Source organism: Bubalus kerabau, chromosome 20 (assembly GCF_029407905.1).
Source record: "Bubalus kerabau isolate K-KA32 ecotype Philippines breed swamp buffalo chromosome 20, PCC_UOA_SB_1v2, whole genome shotgun sequence".
NCBI lineage: Eukaryota > Metazoa > Chordata > Mammalia > Artiodactyla > Bovidae > Bubalus > Bubalus kerabau.
Window position 1 is genome coordinate 9,124,133 of NC_073643.1, and position 21,439 is coordinate 9,145,571.

At 42.7% G+C, this 21,439-nt stretch overlaps 1 protein-coding gene across 5 annotated transcripts in view; it reads right to left on the reverse strand.

Moving 5' to 3' along the window:
- The window catches only part of GLB1 (galactosidase beta 1), a 102,681-nt gene that overhangs the window by 26,509 nt on the left and 54,733 nt on the right, over positions 1–21,439 (reverse strand). For all 5 annotated transcript variants that reach the window (XM_055558209.1, XM_055558205.1, XM_055558207.1 and 2 more), the window contains exons 11-12: positions 4,908–4,982; positions 2,551–2,640 (exon numbers count right to left, since the gene is read on the reverse strand). In XM_055558209.1, coding sequence (XP_055414184.1) covers positions 2,551–2,640; positions 4,908–4,982 — 165 coding nt within the window. The remainder of the gene's footprint in view (positions 1–2,550; positions 2,641–4,907; positions 4,983–21,439) is intronic.

Below are 21,439 nucleotides of genomic sequence, written 5' to 3' on the forward strand. Positions count from 1 at the left end.
AACTGGCTTCAGTTTTCAGATCACAGAATAACCATCACAGCAGCAAACGGCAAGGAAGCCTGGAGGCCTTTGTCAAACATCCCCTCCCCTCCCACAGGAGGGGACCAGACCCTGGAACGTGTTAGGTGATGTGCCCAGAATAACTTGGGGGGATCCCGTCACAGATCAAAAGGTTACTGCTATTACCTCAAAAACCAAAACCAAGGACAACAAAAACAAAAGGTAAACAGCAACAGAATGCTCTGTAAAACATTCTCCAGCTTCTTGGGCTAACTCTGCTCTAACATACAAAACAAGAGTCAATCAGAAACCGTTTCAAGTGGAGGCGAGGGGGAAACAGGCAGCGAGAGACAGATGGAGGTGGGGGTGAAATGTGCCTCTAAATGTGCCTCAGAAAGTACTTTGAGATGCTGGGACCCCTGGTTGGAAAGGAAGCCCCCAAACACCAGCCTGGGTGAATGGCTTCCTGAGTGGTCATTAGCTGGGAGAGCTGGACAAATCAGGTCATACAGGAGAATCCAAATGGAAACCCAGCAGGAAATAGTTTCCCACTCCTCAGCCCTGAATGCGAGAAAGAGCAGCCCAGCAAAGGGGAGGGGCGATATGCAGGAGCGGAAGGAAAACGCTAACCTGTGTTCCTGTGTTGCAGGAAAGTGCTGCACTCAAGAAATGCCTCTGTCATCACCCAAACCTTCGAGCACAAGGATGCCTCCCTTCCAGACCCCCAAATCTCCATCTTTTTTTCTTTTGAATGGAGCAGAGTGGTGAGTCCTAGCTCAGAGACTAGGGGTTTCCAGGAGGGGAGCAGAAGGTGAGATGCTCCCTGCAATGGCAAAGTGAGGACTCCAGGGACGGGGCAGATGGGGGAGGCAGCTGCAGGGGTACCAGAGCTGCACCCCACTCCCTGCAGCTGTGTCCACCGAGAGGTTTGCTGGAAGTACATCTTGTACGGCCTGTCCCAGATCTGAAGCAGTCAGGGCCCAGGAGCTACACCTGATCTGAGAGCACTGCCTTGGCCAAAGGTGAGAGAGCAGAAAGGGGCTGAGAAAAAGCAAGAACACTAACCTGGGATCCACTTCCCAGGTTCCCACTGCTCTGAGCTGTGTCTTATCTGATGTGCTCCAACCCTCCTCGGTGGAGAGGACAGGTAGATGGAGACACGGATGTACAACCAGTGTGTGTTAGAACCAGAGAAAGAACACTACCCAAAGCTAATAAAAAAGTGAGGGGAGCGTAATTAATCATTTTTATTTATCAAAAAGCAGTATTGCTGGAGTGAAATCACAAACATAATAATAGTAATTGGAAGCAAAATAAGCTAAAGCAAGATCAAATGTGCTGTTACTATATCATCCTCCAGAAGGTGATCTCCTCAGAAGTCAGAAAGGAGCCCCTACATAATTTTCCATTTCAAAAACCAGAGCTGAGATCTTAACTAAGTGATCAAACAGAACACTGAACTAAAGGCACCAAGTGATCCTACTACAGCACCCTGGGACGAACACGCCGCGGCCGTCGTGTTTGCGCCAAAAATGTCTCACTGAGTCTAACCGGTGAGGCGTGGTCTGCAAAACTCAGAAACTGTCTGAACTCTTCAGACATGACCATGTCACGAGAGAGAGAGGAAAAACAGACTCAGGAACTGTTTCAGATGAAAGCAGACTAAATGCAGTGTGTGATCATGGACTGGCAACTGGACTGAAAAGAGAGAAGCTATAAGGGACATTACTGGAATAAACTGGGATACCTGATCGTAGAACGTATATTAGATAATAGGGCTGTATCCATGCTAGATTTCTTAAGGGTGATCATTATTTGTGATCATGTACGATAATGTCCTTCTTAAAAATATATGCTCTAATATTTAAGAGTGGAAATGTCATGATGTTGACAACTACCTCAAATGCTTAAAAAAATACAAAAAGCAGCTGACTCCAAACCATACACACACAGAGAATGCCAATGAAGCAGCTGTTAACACTTGATGGATCTAGGTTAAAGCTCTATGGGTGTTGTACTGTTCTTGCAAGTTTTCTAACATAAAAAGTTGGGTAAATTTTACAATAAAGATGGAGCTGTGCCTGGAGATTAAACACACACACACACACACACACACACACACCGTGTACTCTCTTCTTTTTCTCTGCAAAGGCAGGAAAAAGAATCTCTAATAACCTAATCTATTAAGAACACAGTCCCTATGTCTTGAAACTAAGAACAAATAACTGTCTTTTTTTGAGTAATAAAACAGTGGTTTTACTCTGATACCTAATAAGATTAATTATATCAGACATATACTCAATGTATAACCTGCACAGAATTATGCTAAAGCAGGTTATTACCTATGTGATAAGAAATGGGGTGGGGAGAACAGCAAAGATCAGCCACTGTGCAGCATACAGAGCTAGAGCCTGGAGATCCGAGGTGATTTTACATGGGGGTCTGATTTATCTGCTTACCATTTTGGTCCCTGTGTTCAGAACAGGTAGTGTAGAAAGCACATATTTTTGAAGGTAGAAAAAAGGTAAAGCATTACCTCTGAAGCCTTACCTGTTTCACATCGATAAATGTCAAGGGATAAACACTTTTTATGGGTCCAGAGGGACACAGGATGTTGAGAGCATCCTCCACTGTCTTTAACTGGAAAGAAACAAAAGCAGCTTTCACTCACTGTCACCCCTCACTTAATCACAGTAGAAATAACGTCATCATCAGAGACAGTGGGATTTGACCAAACCCCTAAATGAAATGGTTTGAATTCCACTCAGGGCTGTCCCTCAGTCACCTTCAATCAATTCTATCCAGTCCCTAACTCTGGATGAAAAATAACAGATGATATTGTAAAGAGTTTCAAACATACCTATTCACAATCACAACCTCCTGTATAGAAAAGGCCCGTAAAATGCATGAAAACCAAGGCTCTGTAAAACCTCCCCACCAACTCTGAGTGAAGCAGCCCCGCTGTGCCCTCCTCTGAGCTTGTCAGCAGCATGTTCCCCGTGCCTGGATCACCTTCCACTTGTTGACCCCACTGCACTCCTTGTGGACACTCAGCTTCTTAGGAGCAAGGTCTGCACTGTGCTCACCTCCAATGCCCAGCACATAGTAGACACCCAATTAACACTTTTATATTCAGCCTAAATGACTGTGTTTACTTGTAGCCCATGATGTTTACTCTGATGTACAAAACAACCGTGGGTGCCTCTCCAAACTCTAGGAGAGACCTCCCTTTACCCACACACCTCACTGAGTCCTCACAAAAGCCGGCAAGGAAGGCAATACTGTCCCTTGTTAGGGAAGAGGAAGGAAATGAGGACTCAGGATTTCACTTGAGTCACTGCCCAGATGGGATTTGCCGTTAGGTTTGACTTCAAACCCAGGGCTTTCCCCAGCATGACACTGGTTAGGAATTTTATAAACGCTTTTTAGAGCTACCTCACTGATAGGTAGCATGGAAGAAAAAAAAAAACATATGTTAGGTACAATCCCATCAATTCAGCTGAGTGCTTTCCTACTTGGACAACTAAAGGAGCTCATGGTCAAAGCTTTTATCCTATATAACTATGATCTACATAAACTTCATTCAGTATTTAAAAAAATTAATTATTCATTTATTTGGCTGCACGGGGTCTTAGTTGCAGCATGTGGGGTCTAGCTCCCTGACCAGAGATCAAACCTTGGGCCCCCCGCATTGGAAGCATAGAGTCTTCGACACTGGACCACCAGGGAACTCCCCGCCTTTACACAGTTTTATGTCAATTTGCTGTCTTCAATCCTGTATTTAGTTTCTGGTCTCACAGTTCTCCTTCCTGGTAAACAGAATGTGCTTTGGTACTAAGGTTAGCAATATTGTTCAAAACATTTGCAGTTATTTTCTGTTGCATAAAAATAAACGTTTCACAGCTTAAAAAGACACAAACCAAACTTTTCCTTAAGTAGCAGTAGCAATGAACAAGTCGAAGGTACTCCCTTTACAAATGTGATTAAAGTCTGATTAATCTAAAGCAAGATTCCTATCAGGCAGAGAAACCACATTCTTTGTAGAATGTAACACACATATCCGACACTAGGTGGAAAATGTTACAAGAGCTCAACCAAACATCAAAGGGCTTCACTAATGGAAACATTATACAATCATGTTTGGCATTTTGCTTAAAGATAAAAACTTACGATGCTATTTTAGCATATCAAGATTCTTAAGAAATACGTAACTTTTTTTTTTTTTCTTGTTAGTTAACCCAGGTAGGAGTTAGGGATTATCAGAGGGGAAAACCTGAAGATGGTCAAAACAAACTGCCTTGGGCTTACGTCACTCCTATCAAATGAAGCCTCTCCTCTTTTGCTCTTTCCCTAGAAGAAAAGGCTCTTTGCTAATATTTATGACTCGTTTCTGGCTTTCCCGCTCCCAATTACCATATTTCCCACAATATGGTAATTATATGTCCCAATTACCATATAAGCCACAAGCCACGAGGACATGATTTTTCTTTTTTTCCTGAAGACATGATTTTGAGATGGAGGGCAGTGTATAATTTAGAGTTAATGTTCATGGCTTTTGAGAACTGCTTTTAGAAAAGGAGAATTATAGAAACGAATGTCACTAGCCATAACAGTAAGGTTACATGTTATTTCCACAAGGGATCCTAAGGCTGGTTCTGCCACTGATAATGGAAACAAAATGATCTAAGAATGCCCGCTCACGCCTGACGCGCTCACCCTGTCAGCATCACACACAGCAGCTCACGGCCTGTGTCCCCGTTTTCCCAGAAACATCACCCACCCCATCAGTCTCAAAGAAAACAAGTTCACAAAAAAATAAGGAGCCGATTGCCAGATGTAACACTTTGACTCATGACTGCTGAATTCCACTTCCTCACTCTTAATGTTTCTGTTAGTTTTTTTCTTACCTTTTTCAGAGCAGCTTTTCCATATGCAAACTTCGGTGTGGATGGGGGGATAGGACCTTCTGGTACTTTTGCAAACTATAAACCACAGTGGAAAAAAGAAAAGAAAAACGGCTGTTAAACTCTCAGAAACACATCTCCACAATTCATGTTTCAAAAGAATGATCAAAGATTCAAATAGTGCCAATGATTTTTGGAAAGGCAAAGGAACCAAAAACTCCCTCCAAAACAGAATTCTAAGCACATGCCTGTGTATGTCTGTGCTTTAAGCTCCAGGAATCATTCAAATAATTATAGAACAAAACACCTGAAAACAGAAAGTGGCAAGAAGACTAACACAACATTGTAAATCAGCTATCAGTTCAGTTCAATTCAGTTCAGTTGCTCAGTCGTGTCCGACTCTTTGCGACCCCATGGACTGCAGCATGCCAGGCCTCCCTGTCCATCACCAACTCCTGGAGTTCACCCAACTCATATCCATAGAGTCAGTGATGCCATCCAACCATCTCATCCTCTGTCGTCCCCTTCTCCTCCTGCCTTCAATCTTTCCCAGCATCAGGGTCTTTTCCAATGAGTCAGCTCTTCGCATGAGGTGGCCAAAGTATTGGAGTTTCAGCTTCAGCATCAGTCCTTCCAATGAATGCTGCTGCTGCTGCTGCTAAGTCACTTCAGTCGTGTCTGACTCTGTGCGACCCCAGAGACAGCAGCCCACCAGGCTCCCCCGTCCCTGGGATTCTCCAGGCAAGAACACTGGAGTGGTTGCCATTTCCTTCTCCAATGCATGGAAGTGAAAAGTGAAAGTGAAGTCGCTCAGTCGTCTCCGACTCTTAGCGACCCCATGGACTGCAGCCCACCAGGCTCCTCCATCAATGGGATTTTCCAGGCAAGAGTACTGGAGTGGGGTGCCATCGCCTTCTGGACTAATTTCCTTTAGAATGGATTGGTTGGATCTCCTTGCAGTCCATGGGACTCTCAAGTCTTCTCCAACACCACAGTTCAAAAGCATCAATTCCTTGGCGCTCAGCTTTCTTTAAGGCCCAATTCTCACATCCATCCATGACTACTGGAAAAACCATAGCTTTGACTAAATAGACCTTTGCTGGCAAAGTAATATCTCTGCCTTTTAGTATGCTGTCTAAGTTGGTCATAACTTTTCTTCCAAGGAGCAAGCATCTTTTAATTTCACGGTTGCAGTCACCATCTGCAGTGATTTTGCAGCCCCCCAAAATAAAGTCTGTCACTGTTTCCATTGTTTCCCCATCTATTTGCCATGAAGTGATGGGACCAGATGCCATGATCTTAGTTTTCTGAATGTTGAGTTTTAAGCCAACACTTTCACTCTCCTCTTTCACTTTCATCAAGAGGCTCTTTAGTTCTTCTTCGATTTCTGCCATATGGGTGGTGTCACATCCTGGAATGTGAAGTCAAGTGGGCCTTAGGAAGCATCACTACAAACAAAGCTAGCGGAGGTGATGGAATTCCAGTTGAGCTATTTCAAATCCTAAAAGATGATGCTGTGAAAGTGTTGCACTCAATATGCCTACGAATTTGGAAAACTCAGCAGTGGCCACAGGATGGGCAAAGGTCAGTTTTCTTTCCAATCCCAAAGAAAGGCAATGCCAAAGAATGTTCAAACTACCACACAGTTGCACTCATCTCACACGTTAGCAAAGTAATGCTCAAAATTCTCCAAGCCAGGCTTCAACAGTACGTGAACTGTGAACTTGCAGATGTTCAGGCTGGATTTAGAAAAGCCAGAGGAACCAGAGCTCAAATTGCCAACATTCGTTGGAGCATCAAAAAAGCAAGTGAAGAAAAACAACTACTTCTGCTTTATTGACTATGCCAAAGCGTTTGACTGTGTGGATCACAACAAACTGTGGAAAATTCTGAAAGAGATGGGAATACCAGGCCACCTGACCTGAGAAATCTGTATGCACGTCAAGAAGCAACAGTTAGAACTGGACATGGAACAACAGACTGGTTCCAAATTGGGAAAGGAGTACGTCAAGGCTGTATATTGTCACCTTGCTTATTTAACTTATATGCAGAGTACATCATGAGAAACGCAGGGTTGGATGAAGCAAAAGCCGGAATCAAGATTGCCAGGAGAAATCAACTATACACCAAAAATAAAAATTTTTAAATGCTACCATTAAAAACAATGACAACAGGGGCTTCCTCGTGGTCCAGAGGTAAGGAATCTGCCTGCCAATGCAGGAGACAATGGGTTTGATCCCGGGTCTGGGAGGGTCCCACATGTTGCAAAGCAAACAAGCCCATGCTCCCCAACTAGTGAGTCAGTGCTCTAGAGCCCAGGAGCCACAACACCTACTGAGGACCACGCTCCCTAGAACAAGGGCTCCGCAAGAGAAGCCCACATACCACAACTGCAGAGTCGGCCCTGCTCTGGAGAAAAGCCCATGCAGCAGGGAGGATCCAGCACAGCCAAAAATAGATAAAATTACTTTTAAAAACAACAACAACAACTGAGACCTGAATTAGGAATGGGGTGAAACAAAAGAGCAAAAACAAGTTAGAGAGGATCAAAGTGACAGCAGAAGATGAGTTGGGAGGAAAAAAAATAAAAGGTACGTGCCCAAACTGACTCTGAAGGGAGGGAGTCTATAGCAGGAAAAGATGCTGTTTGCAAATTAAATCTTATGAGTAGATTAAAGTTTTGTATCAATGTTAAATTTGCTGTGGTTATATAAGAGCACATTCTTGCCTATTCTTAAACAACATACACTGAAGTATGTAGGGGTCGAGAGTCTTGATGTCTAAAACCCTCCAGAGGTTTAGAGAGCATACGGGCTTGGCGACACAAACATAGTGAAATATTCACACGGGTGAATCTGGGTGTGGAAGACACAAGTGTTTGTCCTGCTATTCTTATTCTTGAAATATTCCTGTAAATTTGAAATTATTTTTAAATAAAAACAAAACCTTATTAAATACACACACACACACACACACACACACACACACAATTTATATTACTGTCAGAAGATATGGGTGTAATTCCCCGGTCTTAAAAAAAGTCGATGTCCATCTGGAATCTCCAAGTATTAATAGGTTGTATTATGATCTGTCAGGGCTCTTAGTTCTTTCCTTCTTTCCCCGCCTGCCCCCCACCCCCTCAGCCACCTCTCAGCTTCCCTTTTTAAAAGTAATTTTAAAAAGCATAGTAAAAAGCAGTGGTTTCCTGCAACATTCTTTTAGTTCTGTTCTTCAGATGAAACCATTTTAAAATCATTTCACTGTTTCGATTTTTGCTTCTTTTAGTCTCTAAATTTACCTGCTACTTCTTGTTTGAGCAACTTAAAGCATGATCATTTATTTCTTTAATACATGGGATTTAGCTCAGTTGTACTCTTCAAATATCAAATATCGCCCTTTCTTGCCAATATGGTTATGTCACTATTTTTACTTTCTCTATTGGTTATCTTTGTAGTCTATACCTTTATTTCTTAGTCCTTACTGACTAGGACATTATTCGTCGTCTCCACACATTTAAAGATAAGGCTGTCTGCATCCTTCCCCTTAGCTCTCCTCTCCACTCCCATCTCCAAACCATCAGCTGTGCTTTTTAAATGTCAAGGTTAAAGGTTTACCCTATTAGTCACAAGTCCTCCCTTCAAGTGTATATTGACCTTATATTAAAATTAATCACCTGTGCTCACATTATTACAATTATATAAATACTGCTCTCTGCACAGCTAAATGGCAGATATGTATCAGGATGGCATATTCTCTCTCCTTGCAGATGTTAGTTTTCTTTTCTCTTCCCTGGGGTTTCTAATTGCCTTTCTTTCTTCCTCTCTGCTGTTCAGTTCACACGGTGCTTAGATGGTTCCAAATTTCCAAAGACGGTATCAAGTTTCTTCCAACACTCTTTTCTCTCCCAGAAATCCTCTTACTGGGACCCTCAGTCTTACTGCTCCAAGGGTTGAGAGTCCACAAATATTTTAGAAAAACTTAAGTATTTCATTTATTTATTGCCCCACTGCACCACTTGTGGGATCCCCATTCCCTGACCAGGGATCAAACTCTTGCTCCCTGCATCGGGAGTGGGGAGTCTTAACTGCTGGACCACCAGGGAAGTCCCCAGGCTTTATCATTATTCTGGCTTTTCCCTCCTGTTTCTAGAATCTCATGACTTTCTCATTTCACTAGAGCAATCTCAAGTAACTTCCTAAGAACTGGTACATGGGAAGGAAACGTCCTGAATCTTTGAATGTCTGAGTATGTCATATTTAGTTAGCAATTTGGATAGGTATAGAATTCTATGTTGAAAATCATCTTCAGGACTTCCCTGGTGGTCCAGAGGCTAAGACTCCCAATGCAGGGGCCCCGGGTTCAATCCCTGGCCAGGGAACTAGATTCCACATGCCTCAGCTAAGAGTTTTCATGCTGAAGCTAAGACCCAATGCAGCCAAATAAATAAATATTTTTCCAAAAAATCATCTTCCCTCAGAATGACCAGGGCGCTGTTCAGTGTCCTCTGTCATCTGGTGTGGTTCATGCCAAGCACCTCCCTGAAAAAGGTGACCAGCCTTTCCTCTCTGGAAGCTTGTAGGTTATTTATTCCCAATATTCTAATTTTTTTGTAAAGACGCATCTGGACACACATGGTTTTTACATTCATTGTGCTAGGCAACTCAGATATTCTTTTTTATTTTGGAGAAAGTTCTGTATTATTTCTTTGCTGTTTGCCTTTTCTCCATTTCTCCCCTTCCTTATGAGTAACCTGCACCTCCCAGATTATTCTTCTATGGGTCTCATCTTTTCTCTCCTGTTTCCATCTGTCTGCTCACTCTAATTTCTAGGATATTTTTTAAATTTCCAATAACTTTTTCTTGGTCTCCTTTATCAAAGTATTCTGTTCTTCTTTTATCGATGCCATATCTTCTCAAATATCTCTGAAGGATATAAATTTGAGAAGGTTTGCTTTGTTCTGTTTAAGATCTGTCCTGTGGATTCTCTGTTGCCTTTAGGGTTACTTTTCTGTTTATTTCATCTTGGTCTTCCTCCTCCTGGTTGCAGTTTTTCTGGGTTTGCACAAACATCTGGCCATCATCCTTAGCTGTCTATTCACATTTAGTGCTAATGCAGATGAATGCACTAGCTTTTGCACACTCACCTTCTATCTGCCAGTCCTGTTAGGCGTACAGGAGCCAGGCTTGTCCAGTGGGGAGCTTTGTTTTAGAATGACCTCGCAGGGAATCACACATAATATGTGGGGTCTTTGCTCTGGGGCTATGTACTTTTTTTTTTTTAATCCTCCAATTTTCTGGCTGGTAGAAAGATGCTTCCCTGATGGACAGTTTATTGGCAAGTGGAGTGAAGGAGTGAAGGATCTGACAGGAAATACGTAGAGTTTCATCAGCCTTCCCACACTGCCACCCCTGCTTTTTAAAAATCTTTTGGCCATGATACACGGCATGTGGGATCTTGGATCTTTGTTCCCTGACTAGGGATCGAACACCCACTCCCTGCATAAGGAGTGCAGAATCTTCACCACTGGACCACCCAGATCTTCCATTTTCAGCTTTCATTTCCATCCTTTGTCTTACTTGCAGTTCCAAGACCCCAGCTCTTCTTGGTTCTTTAAGGTCAATCTACTCCCTGTTCCCTGTTTCTATAACCCTCTTCCATGCTCACTGGGAACCTAGATTTCCTTATCTTACTTCTTCAGTCACCACTGCTCCATCTATTTTTGTTTCCCAGAAATCTGCTGAAATCTCTCATGCATGGACAGCTCCCTTCTTGTTGGCTTCATTTAAAAAAAAAATCTTTTTTTTTTGGTCATTAGTCACATTTTGGAAGGAAGAAGAGATAGATATGTAGACAGGCAGCCATCTGGAGCTGGGAGCCCTTGGTATTTCTAATATTCTATGAGTCTATGTTTCTGTGAAATTTAAAAGATCGTGTTACAGTGAACTTTATGACTCACAGTGACACAAATGAGGCCAGAGTGACTCCTGACCTTAGAGCAAGATGCAAGGTCTCTCTTCCCAGCTTTGCCTGAAGTCTAGATCACATTCCTTCTCTTTTGCCAGATGACATACCGCATTCTCTCCCCAACATTCTGGCCAATAACAGCAGTCAGCACAGATCCAGAGGGGAGACCTGACAGCAGTCTGAGATCCCCTATTTACTTGTGCAAGGTAGGGGCCACGACCCACCTAATTTCTAAAGTCAAGGTGTGGCCAGGGCCGCAACCTCTTTATCACACTGGATGAAAAAGTCAACTGCACAGACACTTTTATTCAACCTACACTCAGCGGACTTTGATGTGCCGGTTCTGTCATCTTATTTACTCCTTACATAGGCCCTCATAGCTTGTTATCATATTTCCTCTTTAGAGACGAGACCCAGGAACTTGCTCAAGATTTCAAAAAGGGGCAAGGGAGGAGCCGGGACTTCGACTCCAAGTTCAGTGCTGTTCCTCTGGCTCTGTCTTTTTCGTTTTCACTATTTTTACTTATTTATTTTTTTGGCGGTGCTGGGTCTTAGTGGTGTCACTCAAGAATCTTTGTTGAGGCTTGCAGAACCTTTAGTTGCGGCATGTGGGATCTAGCTCCCTGGCCAGGGATTGAACCCAGGCTCCTTGCATTGGGAGCTCTGAGTCTTAGCCACTGGACCACCAGGTAAGTCCCATCTACAGCTCCATCTTGCCTCCTTTTTTGCTGAACAATAATACAGTAGAAAGTATCTTCCCCACCCCACAAAACCATCTCTCTCTCGTAGTTTTCCTCCTATACCCCCTCTATTTATGCACACATAAAGACGAGATAATTTTATAATTTACTCCTGCCACTTACCAAAAGCACTTCTGGCATGGACCAAATAGTAACAACAATTTTACTTACTTGCATATTATATTCAAACAGATATAACAGAAGTTATATAACCATCACTTTTCAATATTAGGTATTGAATTATTTCCAGTTTTTGATACTATAAATAATATTGCAATGAACAACTTCTTGTCTATAATATTCTCCACGTTCAGAATTTTTCAAATAAAGTTCCAAGTGAGGGGCGTGCATGTGAAGTTGCTTCAGTCATGTCCGACTGTGACTCCAGGCACTGTAGCCTGTCAGGCTCCTCTGGCTACGGGATTCTCAGGCAAGAACACTGGAGTGGGTTGCCATTTCTTCCTCCAGTCAAGTGAGGGCTCATTAGGTCAAATGATATAAGCATTTTATATGATTCTTAATATAAGGTGTGCCAAAGTTTTCACTAGAGGTCTATACTTGTTTATGTCTTTCACCCAGTTATCTATTTGGATCTTGATTTTTTAAATCAGTAGGATGAGCTCATTATATGCTCCATATTAAGCCTCCCTCTGGCTATCACATTTGCCACAACCTTTAAAAAAATTATTATAGTGAGTTTTCACTGATTATCATATAGCAAAATTCTAACCTTCTGTCCAAGTAACCAATGCGTCAGAAAAGAAATAGACAAACATAGCAAAATAAACATCTGAACCTTTATGTCTCCATAGTAATTTGTACTTTAATCATAGTTTTCAGACTTGTCATAAATATTGCTTCTTATCCTACTTATTTAGAGGGACAAACTCAACATGGGAAGCTGCTCTTTTCCTAGTAGGATCCAACAGACACAACAGTGACCAACTACCCTCTCCCCAAGATCTCTAACGCTTGTGTTCATTGATCTAGCAAACTCTTATTAAGAAGTAATTGGGGAATCCACTGGAAGTCCAGTGTTTAGGACTCTGCACTTTTACTCATGGGGCCAGGTTCAATTCCTGGTCAGGAAACTAAGATCTGGCACGCCACGTGGCACAGAAAAAAAATGAAAAGAAAGTACTTTGTGTCAGGTCCTGTGCTTGGTACTAAGGATAATAACAGCCCCAAGTCTAGAGTGACAGTGTGTATACACAAGTTATATTAACACTAGGAGAAGTTGTGTATTCAAGATTTCCACAGTGTAACTCAGTGGCAGAAAGCAAAGTGTGACTAAATCTGCAGAGAGATGACTCAAAGATGACTCCCCAGAGAAGCTAATGAGGCATGTCCTCATTTTCTAGGTGGATAAATGAGGCGCCGCTCTGTGCAGAGGCCAGGGGGTAGAAGAGGCACCTCCTGTAGAACTTGAGGAATTTTCTGTACCTGTATCTTAAGGCTAGACAGTCATGTACAAGAAAGGGAGACCTGCACAGTACAGGGAACTATATTCAATACCTGTAATACAGAAAAAGAATCTGAAAAAGAGTGGAAAAGAACTGAATCATCTTGTTGTACACCTGAACCTAACTCAGCATTGTAAGTATACTTTAATTTTTAAAAAATGGTTTAAATAAAAGGGAGAACTGAAAGATGAGGCTTGATGAAAATAGGGGTGGAGTCATGCAAGGCATCCTGACCAGATCAGTGTTTCAGAGAAATCACTTCAGAAGACAGATTAAAAAAGCCAGGTATGCAGGAAATGAATGGACTAATGCCGCAGGAATTTAGGTGATGCTTTAAAAGACTATCTATTTGGATTAGCAGATGCAGACTATTATATGTAGAATGCATAAACAGCAAGTCCTACTGTGTACCACTGGGAACTATAATCAGTATCCTCCGATAAACCATAATCGAAATGAATATGAAAAAGTATGTATCTATATGTATAATTGAGTCACTTTGTTGTACAGCAGAAATTAACACAACACTGTGAATCAACTGTGCCTCAATAAATTTTTTTTAAAGACTAATGTTCATGAAGCAATACTGACATCGTCATCCTTGATTATCTGACATAAACGCTGTGTTTCCACCAGCACCATGGATCATTAAGAGACAGCTGGTTCACCCACTGGACTAATGTCATTCTAGCCATAAACCAAGAGGACATTCAGCCAGTGTGACTGGTCCTGGGTCAAGGTTCAAATGTCATTAAGCTTCTGAAATCCTGAAAATCACATTGGCCATTCTCCCATGCCCCGTCACCACCCAGCCCCAATGCCACCCTCAAGGAATTCCAAGATCCATTCCAGTCATCAACTACAACTTGATTAATTTCTACAGAATAACCCATCTTCAGAAAGTCAGCTGGACTCATCTTTGATAGAACCCCTATTAAGAACTGGAACAAAACTCCCACTGAAAAGCATACAAAAACAAACTCACCACTGCCCCTCTCAGGAATTGGTAATGAGCAGGAGGGCGCTTACCCTGCAGTCTTACAGTTCATCCTCGAGGTCAAAGTGTTAACCAAGTTGGTTGAGTTTTACCCACAGCAAAGAGAATAGCTTTAAAAATGCAAATATCGAGAGCACTGTCCTGACTTAAAAGAGTCCTGTGCAGCCTGGCGGGCTGCCTGGAGCCTTCACCACCGCGCACAGGCTGGTGCTGCCCTCTGGGAAATTCCCATCCCCGGGAGTCCACCTCAGTGAAAGAGACTGTCCATCTCCACCCAGCTTAGTCTTGAGATGGACTAAAGAAGAAACCCAGTCAACTGTTTAAGTCTTTGGTGAAGGAAAGAGGCAGGAAGAGGTGTATATGGGGATATTTATGATCCCATTTCTTTTTCTCCATGCAAACAAATACTCTGAACACCATCTAACAACCCAGCTAGCTGAACATCTACAACGTCTCCTAAGCAAGAGCCCACTTTTGAAGTTGTTCTTTTTTCTCTTCCTATACCTAAAATATCAACACAGAGAACGAGGAGAAAGACAACTACATGTTACGTTGCAATCCATCGTAAGCTACTGAATCACATAAATTTCTGAAGATTCGGTCTCCATGAGTTCATCTTATTGCGGCCGCTGGTTAAACACCTGGGATCCTCTGGATTTGTCCTTTGCTTGGCCACTGCCCTTCCTGATCAGCTCTCCATGTGCAATCTCAGCCTCTCCTGAACTTCACCCTCCACCTCCACAATGACTGAGGAATCCATGTTTGTCCTAACGACTTCTTCCTGGAACTTTTCACTCTTAAGTGAGTTGCCTGCCAGACCTCCCCCAGTTGTCCCCAGAGGCATCCTGAGCATAACTTGCTTCTCTCCCCCACCCTACTTCCCACCTGCGTTTTCCTTGCAGCTCTCTGTCTTAGTTGCTAATCCCAATACCCATCCAGTTATCCAGCTAACGTTGTAACATGGACCAATCAATGACTCCTCATTCTTCCTCACACCTGCATTCGGCCAGTTGCTGCTGCTACTGCTGTTAAGTCACTTCAGTCGTGTCTGACTCTGTGCGACCCCATAGACGGCAGCCCACCAGGCTCCCCCATCCCTGGGATTCTCCAGGCAAGAACACCGGAATGGGTTGCCATGTCCTTTTCCAATGCATGAAAGTGAAAAGTGAAAGTGAAGTCGCTCAGTCATGTCCAACTCTTTGCGACCCCATGGACTGCCGCCTACCAGGCTTCTCCATCCATGGGATTTTCCAGGCAAGAGTACTGGAGTGGGGTGCCATTGCCTTCTCTGCAGCCAGTTGCTAAATCCTACCAATTCTGGGCTTCACTGGTGGCTCAGATGGTAAAGAATCTGCCTGCAACACAGGAGACCCAGGTTTGATCCCTGGGTCAGGAAGATCCCCTGGAGAAGGGAATGGCAACTCACTCCAGTAATCTTGCCTGGAGAATCCCAAGGGCAGAGGAGCCTGGTGGGCTACAGTCCATGAGTTTGCAAAGAGTCGGACATGACTGAGCCACTAACACTCTCACTTCCCTTTGTCACCAATTTTACCTCCCAAATATTTTTCAAATCAATTGCTGTCTCTCCACTCTCTGCTGCCCATGCCGTCATCTCATTCCTTGGTTACTTCAGCAGCCTCTGAACTCATCTCCTGCACCCAGAAGTGCCCCCAAGGGTCACTCCCTCCCCAAGGGAGAGTCCTAGCAGTGCATGATCAGAGGTTTCTGTAAAATTTGCAAAGTAACACAATTTAACCACAAAAGGCTAAAACACTCATCTTTTTCTGCTCCAGTTTTCCTCTGTCAAGCATGCTCTTAGGTGAAGAGGCTTTAGAGTGGCTACAGGCCTTGATTCAACCAAAGGAGAGTTGAAGTGGGGATTTATTTAATTTGGGCGGAAAATATATTTACCAGCTGCACTGTCACTCCCACGAGTAGGTAAACTATTGCTAACAGATTATGCTGACTTGCAACATGACTGTGCTCTAAGGCATCCAGCCCCAGAAATATGTGGGTTGTGGAAGGGAAACAGGGTTTGAAATGTTATGCAGCCAGAACCTGTCTGTAATTTCTTCCAAATATTATCACTCATGCTTCCAAGAACTTGAAAGACACCTTCCCAATTTGCATGACAATACTAAATAGTCATATACCACCATCGGTAACAAAATGTGAAGCTTTTCTGTTTTGCTAAACTGTCAATACTGAAAAACAAATTTCTATCAACCACACTCAAGAGCCAATCTCACTAGAGAAGATTACAAATACTGCTGTCATTTGGAGAGACAATAAAACAGCATGAAGCCAAAAGAAGTTAAGGAAAGAAGGATGGCAGAGGTGTTTCAAGCAGCGAATAAATCAAAATATGTTTTTAGGTTTTGTGATGTTTCCAATTATTTTAATCTTTAAAAAATTTTAACTTGCAATGATTAAAATTTTTTCATTGGAGCATAATTGATTTACAGTGTTGTGTTAGTTTCTGGTATACAGTAAAGTGAATCAGTAACGTTGTTGTTGTTCAGCCACTAAGTCGTGTCTGACTCTTTGTGACCCCATGGACTGCAGCACACCAGGCTCCTCTGTCCTTCACTATTTCCCAGAGTTTGCTCAAATTATGTCCATTGAGTTGGTGATGCTATCTAACCATCTCATTCTCTGTTGCTTTCTTCTCCTTTTGCCTTAAATCTTTCCCAGCATTAGAGTCTTCTGCAGTGAGTCAGCTCTTCACATCAGGTGGCCAAAGTATTACATCTTCAGCTTTAGCATCAGTCCTACTAATCAATATTCAGAGTTGACTTCTTTTAGGATTGACTGGTTAGATCTGCTTGCTGTCCAAGGGACTCTCAAGAGTCTTCTCCAGCACCACAATTTGAAAGCATCACTTCTTTGGCGCTCAGCTTTCTTTATGGTTAAACTCTCGTATCCGTGCGTGACTACTAGAAAAACCATAGCTTTGATTATACAGATCTTTGTCAGCAAAGTGATGTCTCTGCTTTTTAATATGCTGTCTATGTTAGTCATAGATTTCCTTCCAAGGAGCAAGTGTCTTTTAATTTCATGGCTGCAGTCACCATCCACAGTGATTTTATAGCTTAAGAAAATAAAATCTGTCTTGCTTCCATTTTTTCAACTTCTATTTGCCATGAAGTGATGGAACCAGATTCCATGATCTTAGTTTTTTGAATGCTGAATTTCAAGCCAGCTTTTTCACTCTCCTCTTTTATTCTCATCAAGAGGCTCTTTAGTTCCTCTTTACTTTCTGCCATTAGACTGATACCATCTGCATATCTGAGGTTTTGGTATTTCTCCTGGCAATCTCGATTCCAGCTTGTGATTCATCCAGCCCAGCATTTCACATGATGTACTCTGCATATAAGTTAAATAAGCAGGGTGACAATATACAGCCTTGATGTAACTCCTTTCCCAACTTTGAACCAGTCAGTTGCTCCATGTCTGGTTCTAACTGTTGCTTCTTGACACCTGCATACAGGTTTCTGAGAAGATAGATAAGGTGGTCTGGTATTCCCATCTCTAAGAATTTTCCACAGTTTGGTGTGATCTACACAGTCAAAATCGTTGGTGTAGTCAGTGAAACAGAAGTAGAGTTTTTCTGGAACTCCCTTGCAATCTCCATGATCCAATGAATGTTGACAGTTTGATTTCTGGTTCCTCTGTCTCTTTGCTCGTACATCTGGGAGTTCTTGGTTCATGAGCTGCTGAAGCTGAGCTTGAAGGATTTTGAGCATCACCTTGCTAGCAATTGTGTGGTAGCTTGAACATTCTAAGGCATTACCCTTCTTTGGGACTGGAATGAACACTGACCTTTTCCAGTCCTGTGGCCACTGCTGAGTTTTCCAAATTTGCTGACATATTGAATGCAGCACTTTTACAGCATCATCTTTTAGGATTTGAAATACCTCAGCTGGAATTCCATCACTTCCACTAGCTTTGTTTGTAATAATGCTTCCTAAGGTTCACCCGACCTCACATTCCAGGACATCTGGCCCTAAGAGAGTAACCACAATATAGTGGTTATCCAAGTCATTAAGACCTTTTTCATACAGTTCTTCTGTGAATTCTTGCCACCTTTTCTTAATTTCTTCTGCTTCTGTTAGGTCCTTATCATTTTTGTCCTTTATTGTACCCATCCTTACATGAAATGTTCTCTTGATATCTCTAATTTGCTTGAAGATATCTCTAGTCTTTCCCATTCTGTTTTTTTTTTCTCTGTTTCTTTGCATTGTTCATTTAAGAAGGCCTTCTTGTCTCTCCTTGCTCTTCTCTGGAACTCTGCATTCAGTTGGGTATATCTTTCCCTTTCTCCTTTGCCTTTCTTTGCTCTTCTTTCCTCAGCTATTTGTAAAGCCCCCTCAGACAACCACTTTGCCTTCTTGCATTCTTTTTCTTTGGGATGGTTTTGGTCACTGCCTCCTGTACAGTGTTATGAACCTCCATCCATAGTTCTTAGGGTGCTCTATCAGATCTAATCCCTTGAATCTATTTGTCACATCCACTGTATAATCATAAGAGATTTTATTTAGGTCGAATCTGAGTGGCCTAATGGTTTTCCCTACTTTCTTCAATTTAAGCCCAAATTTTGCAATAAGGAGTTTATGATCTGAGCCACAGTCAGCTCCACATCTTGTTTTTGCTGATTGTACTGAGCTTCTCCATCTTTGGCTACAAATAACAAAATTGGTCTGATTTCAGTATTGACCATCTGATGATGTCCATGTGTAGAGTCATCTCTTGGGTTGTTGGAAAAGGGTGTTTGCTGTGACCAGTGTGTTCTCTTTCCCTTGCCCTGCTTCATTTTGTACTCCAATGCCAAACTTGCCTGTTATTCCGAGTATCTTTTGACTTTCTACTTTTGCATTCCAATCCCCTATAATGAGAAGGACATCTTTTTTTAGTGTTAGTTCTAGAAGGTGTTGTACATCTTCATAGAACCTGTCAACTTCAGCTTCTTTGGCATCAGTGGTTGGGGCTTAGACTTGGATCACAGTGAGGTTGAATGGTTTGCTTTGGAAATGAACTGAGATCATTGGGTCATTTTTGAGGCTGCATCCAGGTACTGCGTTTTGGACTCCTGTTGACTGTGAGGGTTACTTCATTTCTTCTAAGGGATTCTTGCCCACAGTAGTAGACATAATGGTAGTCCGAATTAAACTGGCCCATTCCCGTTCATTTTAGTTCACTGATTCCTAAGATTTCGATGCTCAATCTTGCCATCTCCTGCTTGACCATGTCCACTTTACCTTGACTCATGAACCTAAAATTCCAGGTTCCTATGCAATACTGTTCTTTACAGCATCGGATTTTAGTTTTACCACCAGATACATCCACACCTGAGCCTCGTTTTCACTTTGACCCAGCCGCTTCATTCTTTCTGGAGCTATTAGTAATTGCTCTCTGCTCTTCCCCAGTAGCATATTGGACACTTTCTGACCCGAGGGACTCATTTTCCAGTGTTATATCTTTTTGCCTTTCCATACTGTTCATGGGGTTCTCCAGGTGAGACCACCGGAGTGGGTTGTCATTTCCTCCTCCAGTGGACCATGTTTTATCAAAACTCTTCACTATGACCTGTCTGTCTTGGGTGGCCCTGCATGGCATGACTCATAGGCTGTGATCTATGAAGTGGGATCAGTTATGCATACACATATATCCACTCTTTTTTTTTTTAAGATTCTTTTCCCATTGCTGAATTTTGAGTAGAGCTCCCTGTGCTATACAGCAGGTTCTTATTAGTTGTCTATTTATATATAGCAGTGTGTATACCTTAATCCCAATCTCCCAATTTATTCCTCCCCTCTTAGTCTCTGGTACCCATAAATTTTAATGATTTGTTTTTGCTCATTTAAATATACGTTCGCTTTTCATGCCTCATCCGATACCCTCTCTGAAATGTATAGCCATGTCACCTGGCTTTTTCAGCGGCATTAATGTTCTTGGTGAAGGAGGAGACAGCATCACCTGTACATTATGGGAAAAGTGTGGCGGTGATGGTTCACACTGGACGGGGAGAAGAGATGAGGGTGGAGACGGAGAAGTGCAGACAGTTAAAGGTCCAGTTGAGGCTGGAAGTACAAATCCCTGTGCCAGCCAGTCGACACTGACGCTCACAATCCTCTTGCCTGTTTCCAGGGCCAGAGTGTGACGGCAGAATGGCCCAGGCTGGTGTATGGGGCATGGACCCTGAACAGCAGCAGAGAGAGCTATGCAGGGCCACAGTGACTCTAACAGCCAGCAATCATAAGGCCAGGGAAGGTCAAGAAAATGTGAGGGGCTGCAGGAGTGGGGAAGAGGCAGAAAGCAGCAGCTAAATGTATAGGAGAATAAGAGTGTGAGGTTGTGATGAGGCCAAAGATAAGACGACGTTTCGTGCAAAAAAGCACATGTAAATATCTGTTTTTAAGTTTGATTTGCATTTTTTTTTTCTTGTTAGGCATCGAAAAGTTCATCATTTCAGAAAGAAAAGTATTCTAAAAATAAGCCTCTCCAGCAATACCACTGCAAGGTATATAGCCAAAAGAATGGAAAGCAGGACTTGAACAGATATTTGTGCCCTGATGTTTAATATAGTGTTATTCAAAATAGCCAAAAGAGTGTCACACAATTCCAAGTGTCCATCAAGAGAGATGAATGAAATGAATAGATAAACTGGTACACAAGTTTTCCCTTCGTATCTGCAGGGTACTGCCAACCAGGACTCCTGCCGATGCCAAAATTCCAGGATGCTCAAGAAATTTGAGTATATCTGCATATGTCCTGTGCACATTCTCCCATATACTATTTTTAATAAATAAAAATTTTTTGGCTATGCTGTGCGTACTTTTCTGTAGTTGTGAGTGGGGGCTACTGTTCACTGCAGTGCACGGGCTTCTCACTGCAGTGGCTTCTCTTGTGGCGGAGCACAGGCTCGAGGGCCTGTGGGCTTCAGCAGCTGTGCTAAGTAGGCTCAATAGTTGCCACTCCCAGGCTCTGGAGCACAGGCTCAATGGCTGTGGCACGAGCTTAGTTGCTCCAAGGTATGAGGGATCTTCCCAAACCAGGGATCATACCTGTGTCTCCTGCTTTGGCAAGTGGATTCTTCACCACTGAGCCACCAGGGAAGCCCTCCCATATACTTTAAATCATCTCTAGATTACTTATAATACCTAATACAGTGTAAATAGAAGAAGGCAATGGCACCCCACTCCAATACTTTTGCCTGGAAAATCCCATGGACGGAGGAGCCTGGTGGGCTGCAGTCCATGGGGTTGCTAGAGTCGGACACGACTGAGCGACTTCACTTTCACTTTTCACTTTCATGCATTGGACAAGGAAATGGCAACCCACTCCAGTGTTCTTGCCTGAAGAATCCCAGGG